Here is a 21,219-nt window from a genome sequence, read left to right on the forward strand (position 1 = left end):
TCACCTGCAAACAGAAGCGTGCTGCATTATTCAGCTCTGTGAGGATCTTTTCGGTGCAAATTTAATGAATTAAAAATTGAGTGAACTTGAGTGTGATCATGTTGGTGGCTGTGATTCTCGATTGTTGTTGTTTTTTTCAGCCGTTTACGAGCCTGATTCAACAAGTCTATAATCTGGTTCTGCTCAGCTATAGTAATACTGCTCCCAATGGGGCCGGTGGGTTTAGGAGCTGTGTAACGAAATTCCCGCAGGGGGATTGAGGGAGCTGTCGTCTGAGCGTCTCGTGGACCATTAATCCACAGAGTGTTACCTCCCGCTGCGTTTCCCTCCACCATCAGCAGACGAAACATTTTACGCACAGGTGGGAACGAATTCCCTCCAACTTTCCAACAACCTCGCTCGGCTCCAAGTGCAGCGTCGTCCTCCGTTCACAGCTCAAATCTATCCCAGTGTGAATCCGTGCCATGGAAAGTTTTTCACTGTCGACAACACACTCAGAAGTAAAAAGACTGATATTACACTAGTGTATCAGTGTTGCACTGAGAGCGAAGTTGGCAGCTGAAACCGCTTTTTAAACTTCCTCCTTGCAAATGCTCTGGTAACAGAAGTCTCCTTCTATTATGAGACTCTTTGCATGTGGCTGCGTGTTAGCAGAGCACACACAACTCCTAAACCCCTGCAGTTGTGGGGATTTCCAGATTTCAATCATTGTAAATGAACTATTTTAAGGTTTTTGGACTGTTGGTTAGACAGAACAAAAAGCTCTTTGCCTTTAGGTTCTTGGGGAAACTGTGATGGTCATATCTCACTAAGCGACAAATGAACTTCAGATCCAGTCATATTCACATGCACTAATTAACTACCTGCCCCTTTAATCCCCCTGAATCAACGTCATCCATCTGCCCTTCTTTTTTTTCTTTTTTTTCCCCGACGACTCTGCTGCTTCCAGACAGATCTCTGCAGACGAGCTCAGGTGTCACGCAGGCAGACAGGTTGACATCTGTCGTACTCTGCGGCTCAGTCGCAGTCTCGCCTTCGGCTGCCGTGCGTTTTCAGAGATTGTAAGAGTGAGCGGGAGCGCGGAGGTGAGCAGAATATCGCAAACTGAATTAAGGCCCATTCTACCTCACCCTCCTCCTCTCCTCCCTCCCTCTCTCTCTCTCTGTGGTGCCCTTGGAGCTCACTCTTATCGTCTCACCCCACTGTGTCTTAAATAGGACTCTGCTCTTCTCTCTCTATCTGTCTTTCTCTTGGTTTCTCTCTCTCTCTCTATCCCTGTTCTTTTCTCTGCCTCCCGCTCTCTCATCTCGCATATTTCACCCACATCTTATTAAATGCAATGGTTTCCCTGCTTGATGTGTGTGTGTGTTTGTGTATATGTGTGTGTGCGTCTTCTCCCATGTGTCTAGGAGTTTGGATTTAGTAGAAATAGCGAGCTGACTCATCAGGCAGCTCGCATATGAGAACTCATCCAAGCACCAACCCACACACACACACACACACACAAATCACAGCAAGTAGAATGACCTCCATATATACACACACACACACACACACACACACTCACAGGGCATCAAGCCATTTGTATGCTAAGATGAAGTTGACTTTGAAGAAGTGAGGTGGCCGGCTGAGGATCCTGATTGAGAGCGCTGCTGATGAGATGCAGAAGGTTGGACAAACAGCCAGCGAGCCTTTCTCCCCCCTCCTCACCCTTGAGACGGGAGATTTTCACATGAATAACAGTGAAACTGGAGAAGACAACAAAAAAATAAAAATACAAAACAAACAAAACAAAAAAAAACACTCTCCCTCTCCCACTGAGTCCTTGTCGCTCACACACCAACATACCTTCACAGAAACTTCTCTGGCAGAGCACAATGTAGCTTCACACACACCTTTTGTTCATCCCCTGATTCAGACACAAACAAAAGCCGGAGCCGTGCTTTTCTCTCTCTCTCTCTATTATGCAGAACTTCATTACTGGAAAAAACCCAGCACAACAAATTAATTTCCCCCTAGCGAGCAGATGCCGCCCCAGTCATTTGTCTGCCTCCATAAGGACTTCAATGATTATACGCGAGGTCTTGCAGACATTAATCCTAGTTGAGGACAGATAATTACCTTTAGTGGAGGAGCGACCAGGTTAAAATGAATCCACTGGCAAAACACATGAGGAGAACAATGAGATATAGACTGAGTGTAGTCAGGCTTTCTGTGGTCCAGTGTGAAGAAGATCACAAGGGAATGGAGCTGAGGGAAAGTTGAAGAGAGCCAACGAGTTGCCTTAAAACCTTTAAGAACCTCCACCCTACCCTGCACAGCTGCTTCCCTCTCACCCCTCCCCAGTGATTAACACCAGCAGCTCACACCGCTCCTGTCCCATTACCACACTCCCCCCTGCATGGACTTTGACACAGCATCTCTGTGGACGAGCTGCGGTTCGCCGATCGCCCTCAGGTCGGAGTCGATGACCCCATTATCTGTCTGCTTCTACCAGCCCCTTTCTCACCTGCTGGACAAATCAGGCGGCAGCTCTGTGAGAGTCGTGTTCTTTCACTTTCACTGATTCTTTTAACATGATCCATCCTGCTGATGCTGAGGAAGAGGAAGAGGAGGAGCTGCACCACGACTGTGTTATATATTATTTCCAGGGAGGTGGAAGGAGATGTGAGTCTATCTGGACAACGTACTGGATTATTGAAAACGCAGCAGAGGCTGGAGAGTGCAGACTCAACTTCTCGTGGAAGTTTACGTCTTTTAATGTGTGCTGCTGCAGGATGGTGCAGATCTCTTCCCCGGTCTCTTGTGGCGAGTGCAATATGTTTTTTTTTTTTTTGCTGCTGCTGTCTGCTTGGGCAGCAGCATCAGAGCCCAGAGACACCAACACACTGAACAGACAGGTAGTCTGACTCTGTTGAGGGCTCCAGAGAAAATCCCCAGCACAGTGTTGTTGGTGGAGAGAAGGATGCTGCTGTCATGGAGAACATCTTGCATCCCCTCAACCACCTGCTGGTCAAACAGCAAAGCCATTTTAGTGCGAGATTTCTCCAGCACAACTGTGACAAAGAAACAGGAAGTTATTCCTGCCAACTGCTGTCAGCCTGTTTAGTGATTCTCCTGTGTGTGTCAGAGGAGTGGACTGAAAAGTGCTTCCTTATAATGGGACAGACTCCTCAACTGGACATGTGGCACTTGTATCAGACCTGTACGTATATATCCAGGCTTATATGTCTTATAGTACATAGAGTATATTCAGCACACTGTACAACTCTATGTTATGAGATGGAGTTGTTTTCGAGGCAAATGCAGAGACTGCTTGCCGAAAAAATCAGCGGTTTTGCATGAATTTACCTCGAAAACAACTCTGTGTGGTAACGTTGTGTTATTATCTCATAGCGTGGTGAATGTGCAGGTCACAACTTGTCCACCAGAGCGTTTTGGAGTTGTTGGATTGTGTATTTGATGAGTTTGATGAGGGAAACCAAGAAATTCCATGAGCCTCCGTAGCGTAGCTCTGAGCAGCTCACGGCTCTGCTTCGCCGTTCTAAAAATAGCTTGCACCGACCATAAAAGGTAACGAACCTACTGCTAAGACTATAGGGATTATGGCAATGGGCCAATTTGCCAAAATGTTGAACTATCCTTCGCTGCCAATCTATTTTATTTTGTGGTTTATGTTTAGTAAGTGTGGGAAGACTGTCCATTTGGGATTAATAACATCCATCCACCTCTTTGCATGGAAGCATCTCATCTTCAGCTGAAATCTGCAGGTGAAGTCTGCTGATTTCATTTTTGGACTTGGTAACATATCCTACAAATCATTGTATGATCGATTTGGATAAAACATTTTCCACCTGGCGTGTGGAGATGTTGATGTGTTGGACTCACGTCTCTGTTTTGTAGGTGGAGCACCTCTCCAGCGGGATCTTCAGGACTCGGTTGTTGAGGCCGACGAAGAGCGACCTGTCGCTGTGCAGGATCTGCAGGCTCAGGATTGGTTCTCGCACCCCCGGTGGGAGGAGCTCCATCTCCTCCAGGTAGCAGCCCTGCAGGTTCTTGTTGGGCGTAGCCAACGCCTTCAGGATGGTGCCGTACTCTGAAGGATGACAACAATCCAGTGAGAGAACGTTTCTATAGAATATATTTGAGTTGTGTTAATATAATTTATAAAACGGAAAGGTGAAATCTGGCCATCTGATTGGTTGTTAGCCGTGGTATAATGAGCATATACCACGGCTACTATTCTAAAGCCTTATCACAGCGTACGTAAGCTATCACTCCGCCTCAGGCACGTATATGACTGGTATGAGTGGTTGTTGTCATGTATCCATGACAACGGATTGTTGCAGTCCGTAGCAAAAGACAGTTGTTAAAAAATGGACTAAAGTAGTTGAATTGACATGTTTAAGGTGAACTTTCACCTCCGGGGAGGGTTAACAATGGTAGAGGGGACTGAGCAGTGACTTTCACCTGAAAAAAAAAGACGAGGAAAAGGCGAGATGCAGCTAACTTGGAGCTAACGCCCGGAGAGGTGGGACTATTTTTTTCACAGTGGGGCTTTTTTATTGGATAACATGTATTTCTGGTTGAATAAAACTACATGAAATTGATTGCGTATTCCTCTTTCATATTGTCATTATTGGTAACCGTTTTATAAAAGCAATATATCACTCCAGTCCAGTGCTTAAGTATACGTTTTGTTCCTTGTCTTCTTCTCCTACTTACCTGTGCTGATGTAAATCACATGGTAGAGTGTGTCCATGCCCTGAACAATGTCCACAACCAGGTTGGAGAAGCGAACGTCGTCCTGCATGACCAGCGGATCGACAGACTCCGGCTGCACCACGTCGTTCATCAGGTAGAGTCTCTGGGCGTCCTGCAGGCTGCGCTCCGTCAAACCCTCATTGGGCCCCTCGTCTTCTATCGTCCCACACTGAGAAAGTGGTGTGAGCAACAGAGAGGTCAGATGTGACAAGAAAGTGAAACTGTGGGAATACACCTGGTGGAGAAACTAAATCATAAAGCACCACGTCTGTCTGGATTGTTTCAATTCTTCTTACTTCTATTCTCAATAATTGCAGCCTTCTCGAAAACTACGTGATGATTGTGATGTGACCATAGCAACAACAACAGTGCAATTTAATGAGACTGCAGGAGAATAAATATGAAATGACAGCCTTCTGAAAAGCTTTGTTTGGGTTGCACGGCTTAGCTGTGAATTGCAGCTTCTGCTGTTTCTTTGTGGCTTGAAATGAGAGATTGATTTGTTGGTGGATACCACTTTTAGTTGCTGCTCGGAGCCACAACAGTGATTTTTGCAAATATACGAGGTGTCTGATATCTATATTATTAGTGTATTGTCTTTTTTTCAGGTTCGACTCCTCTCTGTGAAATAATGGCCTGTTGCTTTAGAGTCATGATGCAGAGTTGTTAGTGATTTTTAGAGCTTTTTGAAGCAGCTTTTCGATAAACATGTCTGAATTTATGACCTTAGGCTCTAAATTATAATTTTTTTAAAATGGCGTAAAAAAACAGAGCATTTAAAGATCTTGTTGTGAGCTAATTAAACCATAATGACCACTTAAAGCTACAGTTGGTAAGTTAACGAAAGTGAAAGTGAAGTTCACGACTTGGTCAGAAATTTCAAGACAATACACCGTCAGGTCCCTTTATTATATATACATATACAGAATAATTACCCATTTAATGTCCGGCTACCACAATATAGTATTTAAAAAAATAATCAAATTCCTGTAGGGGATGTCTGACTGTTGTCAGAATTTAAGACTTTATTTGCTGAGAAAAACTTTTGCTGATCCGAGTGCTCCCACTAACCTGGAAGTTGTGGATGGGGTTGGGCGTAGGTAACCAGGTGGAGCGAGGGTTTTCCTGGGAGCGGAAAGGCCCGTTGAAGGCCTGGGTGATGGCGCTCAGGTTGAAGGCACACACTGCAGATGCTGCAATGCTGTTGCTTTATAGAGCAACGGATGGACGGAGAGGAGAGAAGACAGAGAGGGGGAGGAATGATGATGGTGATGGTGATGGTGATGGAGAGATGAGAGGACAAGGGAGAGGGAGTAGAAATAAAAAAATATTACTTGAGCAATAGTTTTCATATCATATCAGTTTACATGTTGTGTAGTAAATGTGAAGCCGTATCAGAAATCAACAGCCTCCAGCTGTGTAATGAAGCCGTTCTGCAGCGTGTCCCATCCTCTTAATGGAAGTCCTATCGTTTCTACCTGCACCGAGCAGACGCTCTGCTGCAGCCTCTGCTGTGGCTGCAGGCTAAGCTACGCTATCAGCGCTGCACAGTGAATGGGGACAATATTAAGCTGAGGATATAGGAGGCAGTGGCACAGATTATGTCCAAACACACACACATACAGTACACACACACACACACACACACACACACACACACAGAGCTGCCTCACAGGTGTTACATACAAGCGTAAAAACCAGGCTAAACTGGCAGAGAGAGTAAAGTTATTATCGTGACGCTCTTTGGCCATAATGTGCTGCAAGGTAATGAGTTTCCTAACTGCCTGCAACTGCTGGATGTGTGTTTTCCCCCCTCCCTTCCCATACACCAGACAGACACTACACTCAGGGTTGTTTTTTTTATAATACCTCCTGTGTGGACATGGCTGGTGAGGTGCTAATAAACATAAAGCATCAGTTAGAAGACAGTGAGTGATACTGTTACAGAGAGAAAGAAACAACAAAAGCAGAGAGAGAGAGCGAGGCAGAGACTGAAAAGACCAAAGGAGGAACTTCACGGTGCTTCCAGAGCTGCTCGGTACCTTGGGTGAAGTATAAATCAGTGATGGGCTGCTGGCTGAAAAAGCTGAGGCAGAAAAAGGCTCAGTAAAATGTGTCCCTGGGTCTGGTAAATGGTTTTTAGTGAGATCTCTATATGTGGTTCCCTGAGCCTTAGGTTGCTTTTTTTTGCTTTTGCTTTTTCCACTCGCTTGATTTTCATTTCCTCACTGATCTTGAAGATAGAAAAACCACACCTGCTGCTGCTGCTGGATCAGGTTTGAAAAACAAGAAGGAGAACATATTCTCTGATCATGAGGGGAAGATCTGAAGTTTATGAAACATGTACAGTATAGATGTCCATACTTCACCTTTGTGAGGAGAATCTCAGATCAAAATGTCCAGTTAATAATTAATCTGAGCTTTAACGAACGTCAAAGAAGAGTAGCGTTTTAAAATTTCAGCCTATTAATTCAAGCAGTTTGTGTATGATCTCTAGTTATTCTGGTTCTGGCTGACACAAACTTCATTAGCTGGATGCTGATTTAAAGGGATAGTTCAACATTTTGGCAAATCCCTAGTCCACGAAAATTGTTTGAGTTGTTGGATTGTGTATTTGATGAGTTTGATGAGGGAAACCAAGAAATCCCATGAGCCTCCGTAGCGTAGCTCTGAGAAGCTCGCAGCTTGGCCGTTCTAAAATTAGCTTGCACCGACAAATAAAGGTAACAAACCTACTGCTATGACTATAGGGATTATGGCAATGGGCCAATTTGTTGAAATGTTGAACTATCCCTTTAAGTCTTCAGAACTGTACCAACCATGAGACTCTTCCTTTTCTGATTTCTTTTAGGACAAAAAACAAGTCTCATGAAATAATTATCTGACAAAAATACCTCACAGAACAGGTGGGTGGAGACTAACCTGTATCTCTAACAGGAGAATTTTTATTTATCCTAAGCCTTACCGCTTCTACAAGTGCACAAACCTCTTTTTTTTTTTACCTCGACGATGTTTCTCAGCCTGCATGAGAAAAGTTTGCTTTGAGTTTAAGCAGCACTTTCTCACATACACAGTTCAGGATTGCGAGGAAACTAATGTGCTCTGTCATTACCGCACGGTGGCAAAGGACTGTGCAGCTCCAAATTAGCTCCGGCTAAACAACAGGGGGGGGAGCCAAACAGGTGGCTGGTGGAGGACAAACAGCCTCCAGACTTTCTGTTTGTTTGTTGTTGTTTTTTCTTTTCTTTTTTGTCAGCAGTGCTGGTGGAGACGAGAATGACAAAGACGGAGTGTGTGAAGTAGAGTGAGTGCTGTGGTGAGTCGGCAATAACCAAAACCCCAACTGGAGGAAACCACAGGCAAATGAGCTGCAATAACTGAGCAGCAGCCGCAACAGATTTCTCACCGTCCCTCCCACACACACACACACATAACAGGAAGTTAAACTGTGGGTTTGTGGTTGCGAAGAAGCCAAACTGTGCCACAGAAAGCTTTGACGGTGTCCAGATTATTTAAGGTGCCTGCATCGAGTGTGGGTTGCTGCTGCACAGAAGAAACAGAGTGAACGAGAGCAGAGCACTGAAAGGAATAAAGTCAATCGCACTAATGGATGCAACCCATATGTTCTGAGTCTGCTTTAAAGCCTGTGAAAGTGACTGAAAGCTGTTTGACATCTGCTATGCTGTTTGCTGTTGCTGCTGGGCTGCTCTCCGAGGCCCCAGCGCCACCACCATCACTTTCATTACGACTGAAGCTACTTCTTCTTCCAGTGATTGATCTCGTCCTAAAAGCCTGATCCTGTCACTGGCTGTCCTCTCAGATGTCTTGATTTGGCGTCTTGTTTTACAGAATCGGTCCCCAAGTCCAAACCTCTCTGTGGCTCACTCCTCTTCCTTCTCTGTGCTGTGAACTCATTTGTTCAGACCCTCTCCTTCTTATTTCCTTTTTTTTTTTATTAGATCTTTACGTCCCATGTTGCTTTTGGATTTCTCAGTACATGCGCTCGCCGTGCACGCCGCATGTCGCCGCGAGAGAGGGGAATGACAGAGAAAGAGGAATCAGCAGGAACCTCAGGAGGAGGCTCGGTCTCTGTTCTGCTTCTTGTTTTCTGGCTCCTTCATTCTCTCTGATGGATACAGTACACTCGTTTTCTTCCTCCCTGTTTCTTTCTTTCTCACCGCAGAGATCAATGGGTACAGACTAGAGGTGTCCCTACAATATCCTATACCTTCTCTAAACAGCCTGCAGTGAAAAGTCACCTTGTGCATACAGTATGTAGATAGAATGTGCAGGTCACAGCTTGTCCACGAGTGCGTTTTGGAGTTGTTGGATTGAGTATTTAGTGGAAATACCACGCACTCCTCCGCCGATCTCAAAACAGCTTGCACATGCCAAAATGTTGAAATATCCCTTTAAACTACTTTGATCATCTGGCTGTCCCAAGACAAATCAGAATCAGAAATACCACCCAGGTATGGAGCCTCTGGCTGCACCGTGTTGGACTCAGACTGGAGGAGATTATTGATGCTGCTGCTGCTTCTTGTCAGCAAATCATCTGAAAAGAGCCAAACCAGCCATGAATTGATCTTACAAACAAGAACTGTGTGTGTGTATAAACGCACCCTGATATCTCAAGACTCTGAAAAAGGCCACGGGGCTCTGAAAAGTATTAAAGGGATAGTTCAACATTTTGGAAAATTGGCCCATTGCCATAATCTCTAGTGTTAGGAGTAGGTTCATTACCTTTAATTGTCGGTGCAAGCTATTTTAGAACGGCGGAGTAGAGCCGTGAGCTGCTCAGAGCTACACTACGGAGGCTAATGGGATTTTTTGGTTTCCCTCATTAAAACTCATCAAATACACAATCCAACAACTCCAAAACTCTCTGGTGGACAAATTGTGACCTGCACATTCACCACGCTATGAGATAATGTAATGTTACGAGACAGAGTTGTTTTCGAGGCAAATTCATGCAAAACCACTGATGCACGTTCCCATCAGGGGCAGTTTTTCAGCAAGCAGTCTCTGCATTCGCCTCGAAAACAACTCAGTCTCGTAACGTTGTGTTATTATCTCATAGCGTGGTGAATGTGCAGGTCACAACTTGTCCGCCAGAGCGTTTTGGAGTTGTTGGATTGTGTATTTGATGAGTTTGATGAGGGAAACCAAGAAATCCCATGAGCTCTGAGCAGCTTGCCGCTCTGCTCCGCCGTTCTAAAAATAGCTTGCACCGACAATTAAAGGTAATGAAATCTACTCCTAAAACTATAGGGATTATGGCAATGGGCCAATTTGCCAAAATGTTGAACTATCCCTTTAAGACAAGCAAAACATCACCTTCATTACACTGTGGTTTATTTTGAGTCAAACCCACATATACTGTTCTGCTGCCAGAAAAAACTCATTAGAGCAGCACATTCAGCTGTTTGAGTAACATTTAAAAAGTGCAGCATCCAGCTGCTTCAGGATATTAAAAAGGAAACACGATATTTGACCTGTTGTTGAAGATTTATGTCTTCAGGAGGAATCAATGGACTTGGCTCAGTGTCACAGACAGGTTAAGTATAGAGACAAAGACGTGCGCATTGTTGGTTTAGGTGTTTTCACAGGATTTGAGTGAGGAACAGCAGCAGCTTTTCTCCCGGCTTCAGGTAGAGGAGTCGAACACTCGTTTCACCTCCGTCAGTCGACCCCGACACCCAGGATACACCGCTGCAGATGTCAGGGCTGCTTTACACATAAATGAGTTGGATATGGAGCTCCGTTCGGCGCCAAAAGAAAAAAAAGAAAAAAAAAGAGGTGTTAGGGAAGAAATGAACTCCTCACTCAGCCTGCTCCCTGCAAACCACATTGGGTACAGCAGCGAGTCTGTGTGGTAAACACAAGTGGCTGATAAGCATCTCACTCAATACTCTTATCTTTGAGCCGGCTGCTGGTACGGCTGCTGAAACAGATCCCAGACCTTTCTCCCGTTCATTCTTTCTGATTGTTATTTATCTTATTTACATGATCAGCCAGATTATGTTCATATCAACCTACTGCATTCCTACTTTTATCCATGAATCCTTTCATCTTTGTGGTATAAACAAACCGGCTTAACGAGAAAATATACATTTGCATATGCACCGTGTTATTGCATCACAGTGGAGGGAGAGAGGGAGTCCAGGTGAAAGCCCGGGTTTTAGGCTAATGCACCCGACCCCATTTTAGGTGGAGAAAAAAAAACACACACACACATGCAAGGAGCAGCTAAAACCACATTAAGGCCGATGTTTCAACTTCAGTGAATACCTGCAGCGCAGCAGAAAAGCAAAAAGGGCCCACTCAGCAGAGTTACATGGCTGCAGGGACCACAAATTGAACCGAGGCTGCCAGGATTATCTATACATATTTTTATACTGCACAACAATCTGCCAGCAAAGGCAACAGCTTTGGCCCAAAACAGTCACACAGAGAGGCAGACTGAGTCAGCAACACCTATACCAAACAATAAAGCAACACCACAGGTTCAATACGTTGCACAAAACTCCCCCCTGATGTAAGCTCATGAGGAAGTGCACAGTTCACCTCACAGGAGGATAATGGGATTGCTAAGCATTTCAGAGTCAAATGTTGATCTCTGCTGTATTTGTTTGGGTCTGAGCTTGACTTTAACTTTTTTTTCCCGCAGTGTTTCCAATCAAATTCAAATAGGCTTGAAGCGAAGGAAACAAAAAAAAAAGAAAAAAGTGCGAATAGAGGTTTGAATTTACAGAATATCTGCGAGAAGTATGATGAAATAAAAGCACTGGTCCTCATGCAGCGGAGTCTGTCAGGAGCCAGGACTGTATTCAGATCAGGCCCAGGCCTCTACTGGGGGGGGACCGCAGTTCATTTCAAGGTAGATTTGATGCCAGTGAGACGATGCGTCGGGTAGAGTAAAATCAGAAATACTGGTACAGTTCTGTGACCTGCTTCACTTGGCTGCCCGGCTTATCATTCATCACCCCCGTCAAATCTGATCTCACTTGGAGTCAGTCTCATATTTCCCATGGAGAAGGAAGGAAGGATTCCTGGGAAACACAGGAGCAGTTCTGTGCATGTAAAGTTGCACATATGCTGCATCCCAGTGATTCTGGTGTGGAGAAGAAATATTTACTTAAAAGCTCCTTATTTAGGGCTGCAGCTAATGATTTTAGAGAATTTGTGCTATTTTTTGTCTGACCATTGTTGTAACTTTAAATCAATGATCCCAAATCTTTTTTTCCCCTGCAACCAAAGATCCTCTATACAGAAGATATCCCATTTCAGGCAGCGCTAATAATATAAAATGGTTTTACAGCTCCAGTCTCCTCAGTGGGCGTGATCGCTTCATCAAGACATCACTAGATACAGATTGACTTTGCACCTGAATTTGGAGGTCATTTTGTTCAGCCACTAGCTTACAGTACAAGTTTTACCTCCAAAAACATTTCCATGATATTAACAGTAACAGTGTAATTAAACTAAGAAATACTAGTTTTATCTCAGTTTAACGTCTAAATCCATGGTTTCACATATAAGTCCTTATATAAGCAGTTAAACTGAACCAAAACCAAGACAGAGGAGCGATGTTGTGAGTTCTTGTGAGAGTTTGTTGCAGAGACAGAAGCTAATTTCCTCCTGATCTGTGGCTCTGTTAAAAGGTCATTTTGATGTCAGGCTGTTCAGAGGATCGGAGAGGTTGTGGAAAAATGATTTTTTGTGAATATGGATCGAAAGAATCTGTCGATCTCCTTCACGGCTCCCATTAGCACATATTGACGCAAACCAAGTCTCCTGAAGGAGCAGGGAGGTGGAGAAACCCACATGATGCAGATACAGGAGGAAATAATCCAAAGTGAACTGTCTCATTTCTCAGCTGTCTCTGTCTGTTGTTGCGACACTATGAATAATGGCTGCCAGGAAAGACTGTCTGAGAATGTGCAGCATATTAAATCAACATATAGTCTGAACTAATTCCTTTCCGGCGTAATCTGGGCCTTAAAGCCAACGGTGCAGCTGTGTTGATCTCATACACGTGTAGAAAAATTACTTTAAAGTTCTTAATCCTGCACAGAAACTCATGTGGACAGAAATTCAGACATCTGGAACAAGTTTAATGATGATTTCTTTTTTTTTTGATTTAGGGAATCAGAGCCCAGGATGACGTCTTTATGACGGCTTTAGTTGTCCAACAAACAACCCCAAACCCCCCAAAGATCATCAGTATTTACTGAGAAGACACTGAGAGAAGCTGCAGAACAAACCCTCACAATGAAGACGATGCAACCAGCACATTAAGATAAATCACTTATAACTGATAACAGCAATGTCAATCTACTATTTAAGTCACGGACCGTTTGTTTCAGCACTCCTCATCCCGCCCCCAAGCTCTCAGATATGAGACCCTACGAGAACTAGTGCGTAGGAGCAGGAGGAGGAGGAGGAGGAGGAGCAGGAGGAGGAGGAGGAGGAGGAGGAGGGGTCAGGTAAGTCACCCAGAAATAGATAAGGAGGCTCATAATTAGTTAGTAATGGCAGGTTAGACACCTCAGCAGGAGAAGCTCTCTGCTGCTCTGAGCACATGACGGACGGACCCTGCCAATAAGGGCCCAGAGTTAATTAAAAGCCCCGGCCGTGCTCTGAGGTCTTAAGTGTCCTCATTCTGATGGAATGCTAAAACCCCTCCACTACATAACGGCTCGACAGGCTCTGCTGCCGCCGCCGCCACCGCCATCGCTGCTGCTGCTGCACGTCTCCACAGAGTCATTCCCTCCTCGCTTCCCGTCTCCACCTCTCATCCCAGGAGCACCTGATTGAATTTTTTTTCTTTTTTCTTTTTGGGAGCCATATTACACTATTGAAATAAAGCTTACCATTCATGACAGGTACTGACTCTGAAGGTGGAAATATTTGTATAACCTCTCTCCCTGTGGAACTGAAAAAGCTCCTTAAAAGTCAGAAAACAAATGACAGTGATGATTTCATGAGGATTGAGGAAAATGAAATGAAAATGAGGAAAAATCTTGCATCACAAATGGAAATGGAGGCAGAAACGCTTTCAAAATATGAAGATATATTTACATTATTGATTTGTAATGGGAAAAAAATGTAATAAAAGAAAAACAGGACGGATATTCAATTATGAAAAATTGTCGACTACGTAAGAAAAAAACTGCACTACAGCGGCTGAGTCACACCATGTCACTTTTATTGATTTAAGAAAAATGTACGGTCGATGTAAAACGAGGAAGTAATAATTCAACAACTGTGTGGAAACGAAGGTTATGACTAAGAGTCACTCGCACTATGAGCAGCTTTGGATTTTGGTCTGTAAATTGAAGAACTTGAAGATTAAACTGTATGCAAGCTAATTAAGTTATAATTAAATAGGCATCCTAATGATTCCTGTACAACCTTTGAGAAGGCCTACAGGTTCCCATCTAGTTACTGTATACATCTCTCATTGCAGTGGTTTGATAGATTGATCCTTGAGCGCTCCGAAACTACTTTTTCTTTTATACGGAATAATCCAACGTCACGTTCGAACGGTTTTGACAGCGATAGTTTTCTGCACTCGAAGTGTTTCAGCCGTGTTTTCCATTTGTCTGTCTCATATTGCATTTGATGGAACAGATAAGCTCCTGCTTTAATCAGCAGAGCTGTCGACACAGGCTGCACGGCGACCGGCGTCTCACTGCACGGGAGGGAGGCCCGTATTTACACTTTAATTGCATTTTCTTCCTATTGCACACGTAACCACAGCGATTTGGAATTACGCTCTGAAGCCTGTATTACCTACGCTCAACACTGAGCCTGAATGCATCATAATATTGTAGACACAGACCAAAGCTCTTGCTGCTGCTGCTGCTGCCTTTGCTGCTCTGGCTGTGTATACATGGTGTAACTAAGAGACACTATCGATTTGCATTATGGGGTGAGGGCTGTGGAGGTGCCAGTGCTTCTGGATCTTGGCCCATACAAAAGGGCTGAGAGTCAGATTTTCTTGGCTTTTGTTGCAGGTCTGATCCATATTTTTTTATCCGTCTCCTGTTCCTAACTACACCAAAGTGCAACAGTGAATCACTGAAGTACCTCTTACATTGTTTAGTCAGCAAAATGCTCTTCTTCACTTCCTCACCCCAGAGCACAAGTTGACGTCTTCATGATGCTTTTGAGTTTTGGGTTTTGTACGATCATAAACCACATTAATAAATTTCATTTGCAATCAAATAAACATGATGTCGTATGAGAGCCATTGTAGGTTAGAAAAAAGCTGGAAGAGAGAGGGTGAATCTCTAAGTTTAAAACTTAAATTTTTCGAGTTTAAAGTCACAAATTTACACGAAGAAAACACAAAGTTCCCAGACATAATGAAACACTTTGTGAACTTGCACAGACATCACTTGTTCAGTCGCATTTAGCAACAAGGAAACTTGTTATTTTGTCATTTATCTTAGTACAGTATCACAATATCATCATGGTGCCTACAAACCACAGACGTGTTTCCTTCCTTAATAAAAAGAAAAAAAACTTAAATTTTCAAGTTTTTTCTTTGTAAATTGTATTCTTGCAAATTTGTGACTTTATAATGTCGGAGAATATGCAAGATTTTCTCTTACATTTTTTACTTCAAACTTTTTCAAACTTGGAAACGTTCACTTCTTAACCCAAAATGGCCCTTACAGTACACGTCTTCGTAAATAAAACGAAACTAGCCTCATTTGAGATATTGGCGACAAAAAAATGTTTGACGAACGTCTCTGAATTATTGATTGATGATTCTTTTGACAACTTGACAATAATTCCACAGTCCACAGTGTTGAGACGTGGCCCAGATCGTGAGCAGACAGAAGGGGATAAGTACTCTGCTCCAACTCTTCCTGTTTTGTTTTACAACCCCAAACTCCTGGGAGCAGCTGTGAGCCTGTTCAATTTAGGCCAGACAGATAGAGACAGTGTTTGTGGTGATTACATTAACATATCCAACCCCAACGAGGGACGCCGTTTTGGAGGGAGGATCAACGAGTCGCTTCAGAGACGAAGGGCGAGGAGGGAGGAGACAAAAGGACAATGAACAAAAGCTTGGAGCTCACTGATTTTTCTCATTACCTCTACTCATTCCCTTCTTCTCTCCATCTCTCTCTCTCTCTCTTCATCCCTCTGGTTTTTTCCTTTTGTTTCTGTTTCTCCACCATTTCTCCCTCTCTCTCTCTCTATTGCTACAGGCGACGGCCGGCTGATGGGAAGCAGCCATGTGGTGGCGAATACCAGCAGGGAAACAGGTGAGAGCGCAGAAGGTGAGAAGCGGGATTCAGCTTCTCCCCTGACAACAGAAAACACATCTGAGTACCAACGGTGATCGCTGACACACATACCCACACACACACACACACACACACACACACACACACACACACTCACCCAAGCCGTCATGCAAACACACACACACACAGACGGTGCAGATACAGCATTTAACAGTATGTGAAATCTGGTATCTGGCCACTACCTCACAGTTTTATCTCTATGTTTGTTTATCCAGTAAGAAAATGCAATGAAATAAAGACATTTCCTTTTAGTTTTGCCTCTTGTTTGTTCTCCATTTCTCCCATTTTCTCTCCTCCTCCTCCTCCTCCTCCCTCTCCCTTCTTTTCGAACCAGACAGTGAAGCTTTTATTTGTTGGTTTTTGGATGAAAGGTGAGGAAACATGCATCATACGTGAACAGGAATGTGAATCCTCAGACAGATTGCATCTTCTAACGTGTGACGTGCATGGTTTCTAATACGAAGGGGGAATATGAAGAGGGAAATTGCATTTGTCACTTGTGCCTCAAATTCAGTCAAATCCATGTGTAGTGGATCTGAGTCGCCTGTTATCGATCTTCTCTTGAGAGGAAATCAAATAAACACATTTCCCAAAACTATTCCTTTAAGTTTTTCTTACTTCAATGTCCTGCGAGTGGAAACGCAGAGGCTGTGATGTTTTTTTTTTACACCCCATGATACTAAAAACATCAGTAGTGTTTAGTATTCTCAGAGCTCAAATTGAACAAGTGTCCCAAAGGTGGCACTTTTAAGGAAAAAACATTGGATAAAAATATGTATTTATTAAGTCATGGCAGAAAAACTCAACAAGCATCCAAATTGAAACAGCTCACTTTTTTTTTCTTTTTGGCGGCTGGATCGACATCTAAAGCTTTTATTCTCTCAGCGCTTGTGGCAGAGTTGGTGGTCGAGGGGGTCGAAATTTGGACCCGAGTGATTGACAGAGGCCGCCGTCCTCTAGTCAGGCAAAAACTGTGAAGCAGTTACACTTCGGCAAAAAAAAAGGGAAACATAAAAACCACAACACAAGCTTTTTCATCTCCACACTTTGACTGCCTGTTTCCTCTCTGTAATGAAGTGTGTGACACCCCCACCTGGAGCAATCAGACACCAGAGGCAGTGCGAGTCGGCCCGTGTTATCCGGCTCGGCTGAGAGCCGCATGCATCCACGCTGATCATTAGCAGCAGCAGGAAGGCTCTAAACTCTGGAAAATTGTCTGGCTCTGAACAGGAGGGAAAAGTGTCAGAGTAACAAAGCTTATGAAGTGATGATATCTGAGGACTAAATGAAAAGACGCTGGAGTTGAAGTGTTTTGGCGGCTGTGTCACTGCTCCCCCCCATTTATATCCTCGTTGCTGTTGAAAAGCCTCCACAACACAGCTGCAGCTTGTTTTGGTGGAGTTGTTCATCTTTTCTGTACAACAGTGACACGCAACACGCTGACAGGTACCACATTACAACTAATTTCACTTTTTACAACATCTACATCCATCATAAGGTGCTTTGTTCTTTATTTGCATGAACTTTTATCTTTTATAACTTAAGAAGAGTTATTTTCTAAGACAAAATAGAGACCCAATGATCTTGAGGTCCACCCACTCTCATGCTTGCATTTGTTTTCATCATCCATAGACAGTAACTGAGGTGATTTAGATGATAAATATCAGTTTTAACAGTGCTTTCCTGCTAGGAGTATTCCCCCTACGATGTTTTATTCAATTAAAATTATGGCAATAATAGGCGCAGTATCGGGTTACCACTTCTATTCATGCTTATTCATATGAATTATCTGAGCTAAGCCCTTTAAGAAAGTGTTTCAAATTTAGTCTGCCCCCAAAGGAGTCGTAATGAAGGTAACAGTAAAGCTTTTAAAATGAGGAATAAGTAATAAAAGACGGAGTATATCGCTTTTGAGTAATGAACAATGTGCTGAGAAATCATTTGAGTGCGTTCCAGATACCAAAATAAACTGTGAGGGGGATTTGTACTGGGGGTGGGTTACCAGGAAATGAGATCCTGTTATTACCAGAAATTCTTATCAAAATCTTTTTCTCTTTCCAAGAACAAAAAAAAAAAAACACTTACAAGAACCCAGGAGTTTTAGCATGTGTGCTTGAGCAATCACATACTAGAGAGATAATATGCACTGAGACAGAGACACACATCCTCAAAAACCTCATTAACATGAACACCATGCTAAAGTCTGACCTTGAAATGCTGTTATGTTATGTTATGACGAGATAACTGGATCATCTTTTTCAGCTACAACTGTTTCTTCCATTCGCTTTTCATGGTGATAAAAAAGAAAAAGAAAGAGAAAAGGCAGCTCACGGTTCAGCTGTGTGAATAAAATGCATTCAGAATAAATGTGAATAAAAAGCGGTGCAAAAAATCTGTAAACAAAAGACGCAGGTGGTTCAACAAGTGGCTGAATCAGACGTGGAGGTGGAGCGTGCAGTGCAGAGGAGTCCGATGGTACAACTAAATATACCAGCAATGTTACTCTGCCAACACAAAAACAACAGGCTAGAATGGCTCTATGCAGTGTCTGCTGCTCTGTTCTAGGTCAGCACCATTAAGATGTATTTAAATAATATTATACATGGTTTGCCACAGCTGAAAGATAATGCTCTTGTATAAAGAAATGCTGCGCTATTGAAAATATTCCCTCTTTTAATCTTAAATATATAAAGAAATCACATTTGAATAAACACCATTTGAATTAAGTATCTTCAGCTCTGTGTGGGAAAACCAAGCTCTGTCTATAGAGAGAACAGTTTGAGTTTGATGCTGAACTGTTTCTTCCAGACTGATACAAGTAGCTGCAGCTGCTAATGCTAACATTGGCTATGTAGCAATAGCAAAACTTTATAAATAGCACTTTGCATCATGTTCAAGTTAATGTTTAGCTTCATAATTGGTCATACAACAATTTTAAGAAGCTGAATCACTCCGACTGCAATGATACCACAACTAGTCTCCCTACTGTACATCAGAGGCCTTATGGGTTAAAGGCCCCATGTTGGCCACTTTTCAAGGGTTTTATTTTAACTTGTGTGTCTGCGTCTACTGTATGATTGTATCTGTGTGTTGTGACTGTATTAGTTGTTTTTGTTCTGCTTTTTCCTTGATGGACTTGGAAGAACATAATAGACAATTTCAACTTAATGTTTGGACTCCAGGAAGAATAGCTATGCTACTGTACTGGTGCTAATGGAGATCCAATAAATGAAATGAAATGATATCCCTAACAAGATGTATTGTTGTAGCGGGACCATGTGCTCTCACTCTCTCCCTTCAACCTGTTGACATCCTCTTGGTTTTGGTTTTTACTCCTGCAACACTTCCACAGCACACAGACCAGACCAGTCACCCATGCATTACATTCATGGTGAATCTTACAGACTTCCACACCTCATTATTGTATGTTTGGTTTATGTTTTGGTTCCAACAACTTATTAGTTATTCGTTTAACTTTGTGTGGTCTCCCTCCTTGTCACATTCACCGAGGACAGTGTGTGTGACACATGTCCTCTCTCGAGCCTCTCTCCAGAGCTCTGGCAAGCACAAGCTCGATTAGCCAATCAGAGGAGAGGCTCAGTTTCTATCTTGTTGTATCTTGTTAGCTCACCTACTGTACTGAATGAAAGCTGACGGCTGGTGAGTCCAGATGGGCAGTGACCAGGCAATGCTGAGGGCAGTGATTTCTTCTGTGTGTGTTAAAGGGACAGTTTCTAAAAACTGGCTGTGTGCATTTTTCTATTCATGACCGGTTTCATGCAAAGGGTAGTTTTTATGTGGCTATGAGACAAACAAATGAAAAAACAACAGAAATCACAGGTGTAGACAGGTGTAGTGCTTCCACTCACACATTGGTGGTGAAGATGCCGTAGATGAGGTCTTGCTCCGGCAGGTAGAAGGTGCTCTGCAGCTCGTTGTAGTAGAAGGGGATCTCCCCGGAGCGGGAGCAGTTGAGTCTGGCCTTCATGAACGTGGTCCACGTGTCCTCCAGGAGGAACCGCCCACCGATGTCATTCTTACAGACTCGCGCCACGCGGGAATAGACGGTCTTGCCGCAGTCGTGCTCCACGGCGTTCTCCCTCAGGAAGAAGAAGGTGAAGAGGCCGATGTCGTACGCCGAGATGAAGTGGGGCTCTGCCAGGAGGAAGAAGAAGAAGAAGAAGAGGGTGGAGATCATTACACTGATGACTCCAGGGATAAAGAAATATTTGCAACATTTATCTACAAGATGGCGATGCTTTGACCCCTGTACTCCTTATTATTGATTGCAATAAAAACTTCTGCAGTTGCTCTCGTCTTTCAGTCTTGCTCAATGTCAGATGTGAAAATGAGAGAAGGTGCAGAGGGAGGAGGAGGAGGAGGAGGAGGAGGAGAGGAGCAGATAAAAAATGGTTACTAATAAATCTGTCTGATGTTTTGATGGTAAATCCATGAAGCTATGTCTGTTTAACTGGATGCCTGCGCTGCTTTTATTGCCCTGCGTGACACCACCAATGATTCACTGGCCCTTCCTGCCTGGTGGGTTATCATGTAAGAAGACTGAATAATGGTTTGAATGGGATGTTACTGTCATCCTTTGTAAACACGAGTCATCACCGCATACTAATTCACTCCTGGAGCATGGAGGGAAAAAAAGGAGATTGAACTTCTACATCCATATTAGTCTTAAATCCACTCCCGCATTTCTGGAGGTTTCACATTCAAGTCTTTGTAACGGCTTAAAGGATTAGTTCACCCAAATTCCTCATAATATTTTCCCTCTTACCTTTTATAGTATCTTAATTGTGCAGATAGTTGTGGCTTCATGTGCAGACACTTTGAAATATTTTGAGCCGACATTTCTACAGATGCTTTTTTTTTGAAAAATGACATTTGAAAAACTCAGAACTGCTCTGGTTACTCTGGATAATCCATGAATCCTCTGGTTTTCAATAAACTGTAAATGCTCTCAAACAAATACACCCCAGTGAATGAGCACTGTGATAATGGATCTGGATAAATTAGGTGAAATAAGTGCCACCGTCTAGTACAAATCACAGATTTAACAAAATTTAACAGTTTTACATCTTCAAAAACACAGTATGTATTTAAAAAAAACCTTTTCTCA

The 21,219-nt window shown here is 43.3% G+C and overlaps 1 protein-coding gene across 5 annotated transcripts in view; it reads right to left on the reverse strand.

Moving 5' to 3' along the window:
- Nucleotides 1–21,219, reverse strand: part of sema5ba (sema domain, seven thrombospondin repeats (type 1 and type 1-like), transmembrane domain (TM) and short cytoplasmic domain, (semaphorin) 5Ba) — a 184,824-nt gene that overhangs the window by 33,703 nt on the left and 129,902 nt on the right. For all 5 annotated transcript variants that reach the window (XM_085764225.1, XM_085764223.1, XM_085764224.1 and 2 more), the window contains 4 exons: nt 19,961–20,246; nt 5,836–5,971; nt 4,726–4,933; nt 3,889–4,096 (listed from right to left, as the gene is read on the reverse strand). In XM_085764225.1, the coding sequence (XP_085620351.1) occupies nt 3,889–4,096; nt 4,726–4,933; nt 5,836–5,971; nt 19,961–20,246 (838 nt within the window). The remainder of the gene's footprint in view (nt 1–3,888; nt 4,097–4,725; nt 4,934–5,835; nt 5,972–19,960; nt 20,247–21,219) is intronic.

The sequence above is a fragment of the Trachurus japonicus genome, chromosome 21 (assembly GCF_045865225.1).
Source record: "Trachurus japonicus isolate A0001 chromosome 21, Traja_1.0".
Classification (NCBI taxonomy): domain Eukaryota; kingdom Metazoa; phylum Chordata; class Actinopteri; order Carangiformes; family Carangidae; genus Trachurus; species Trachurus japonicus.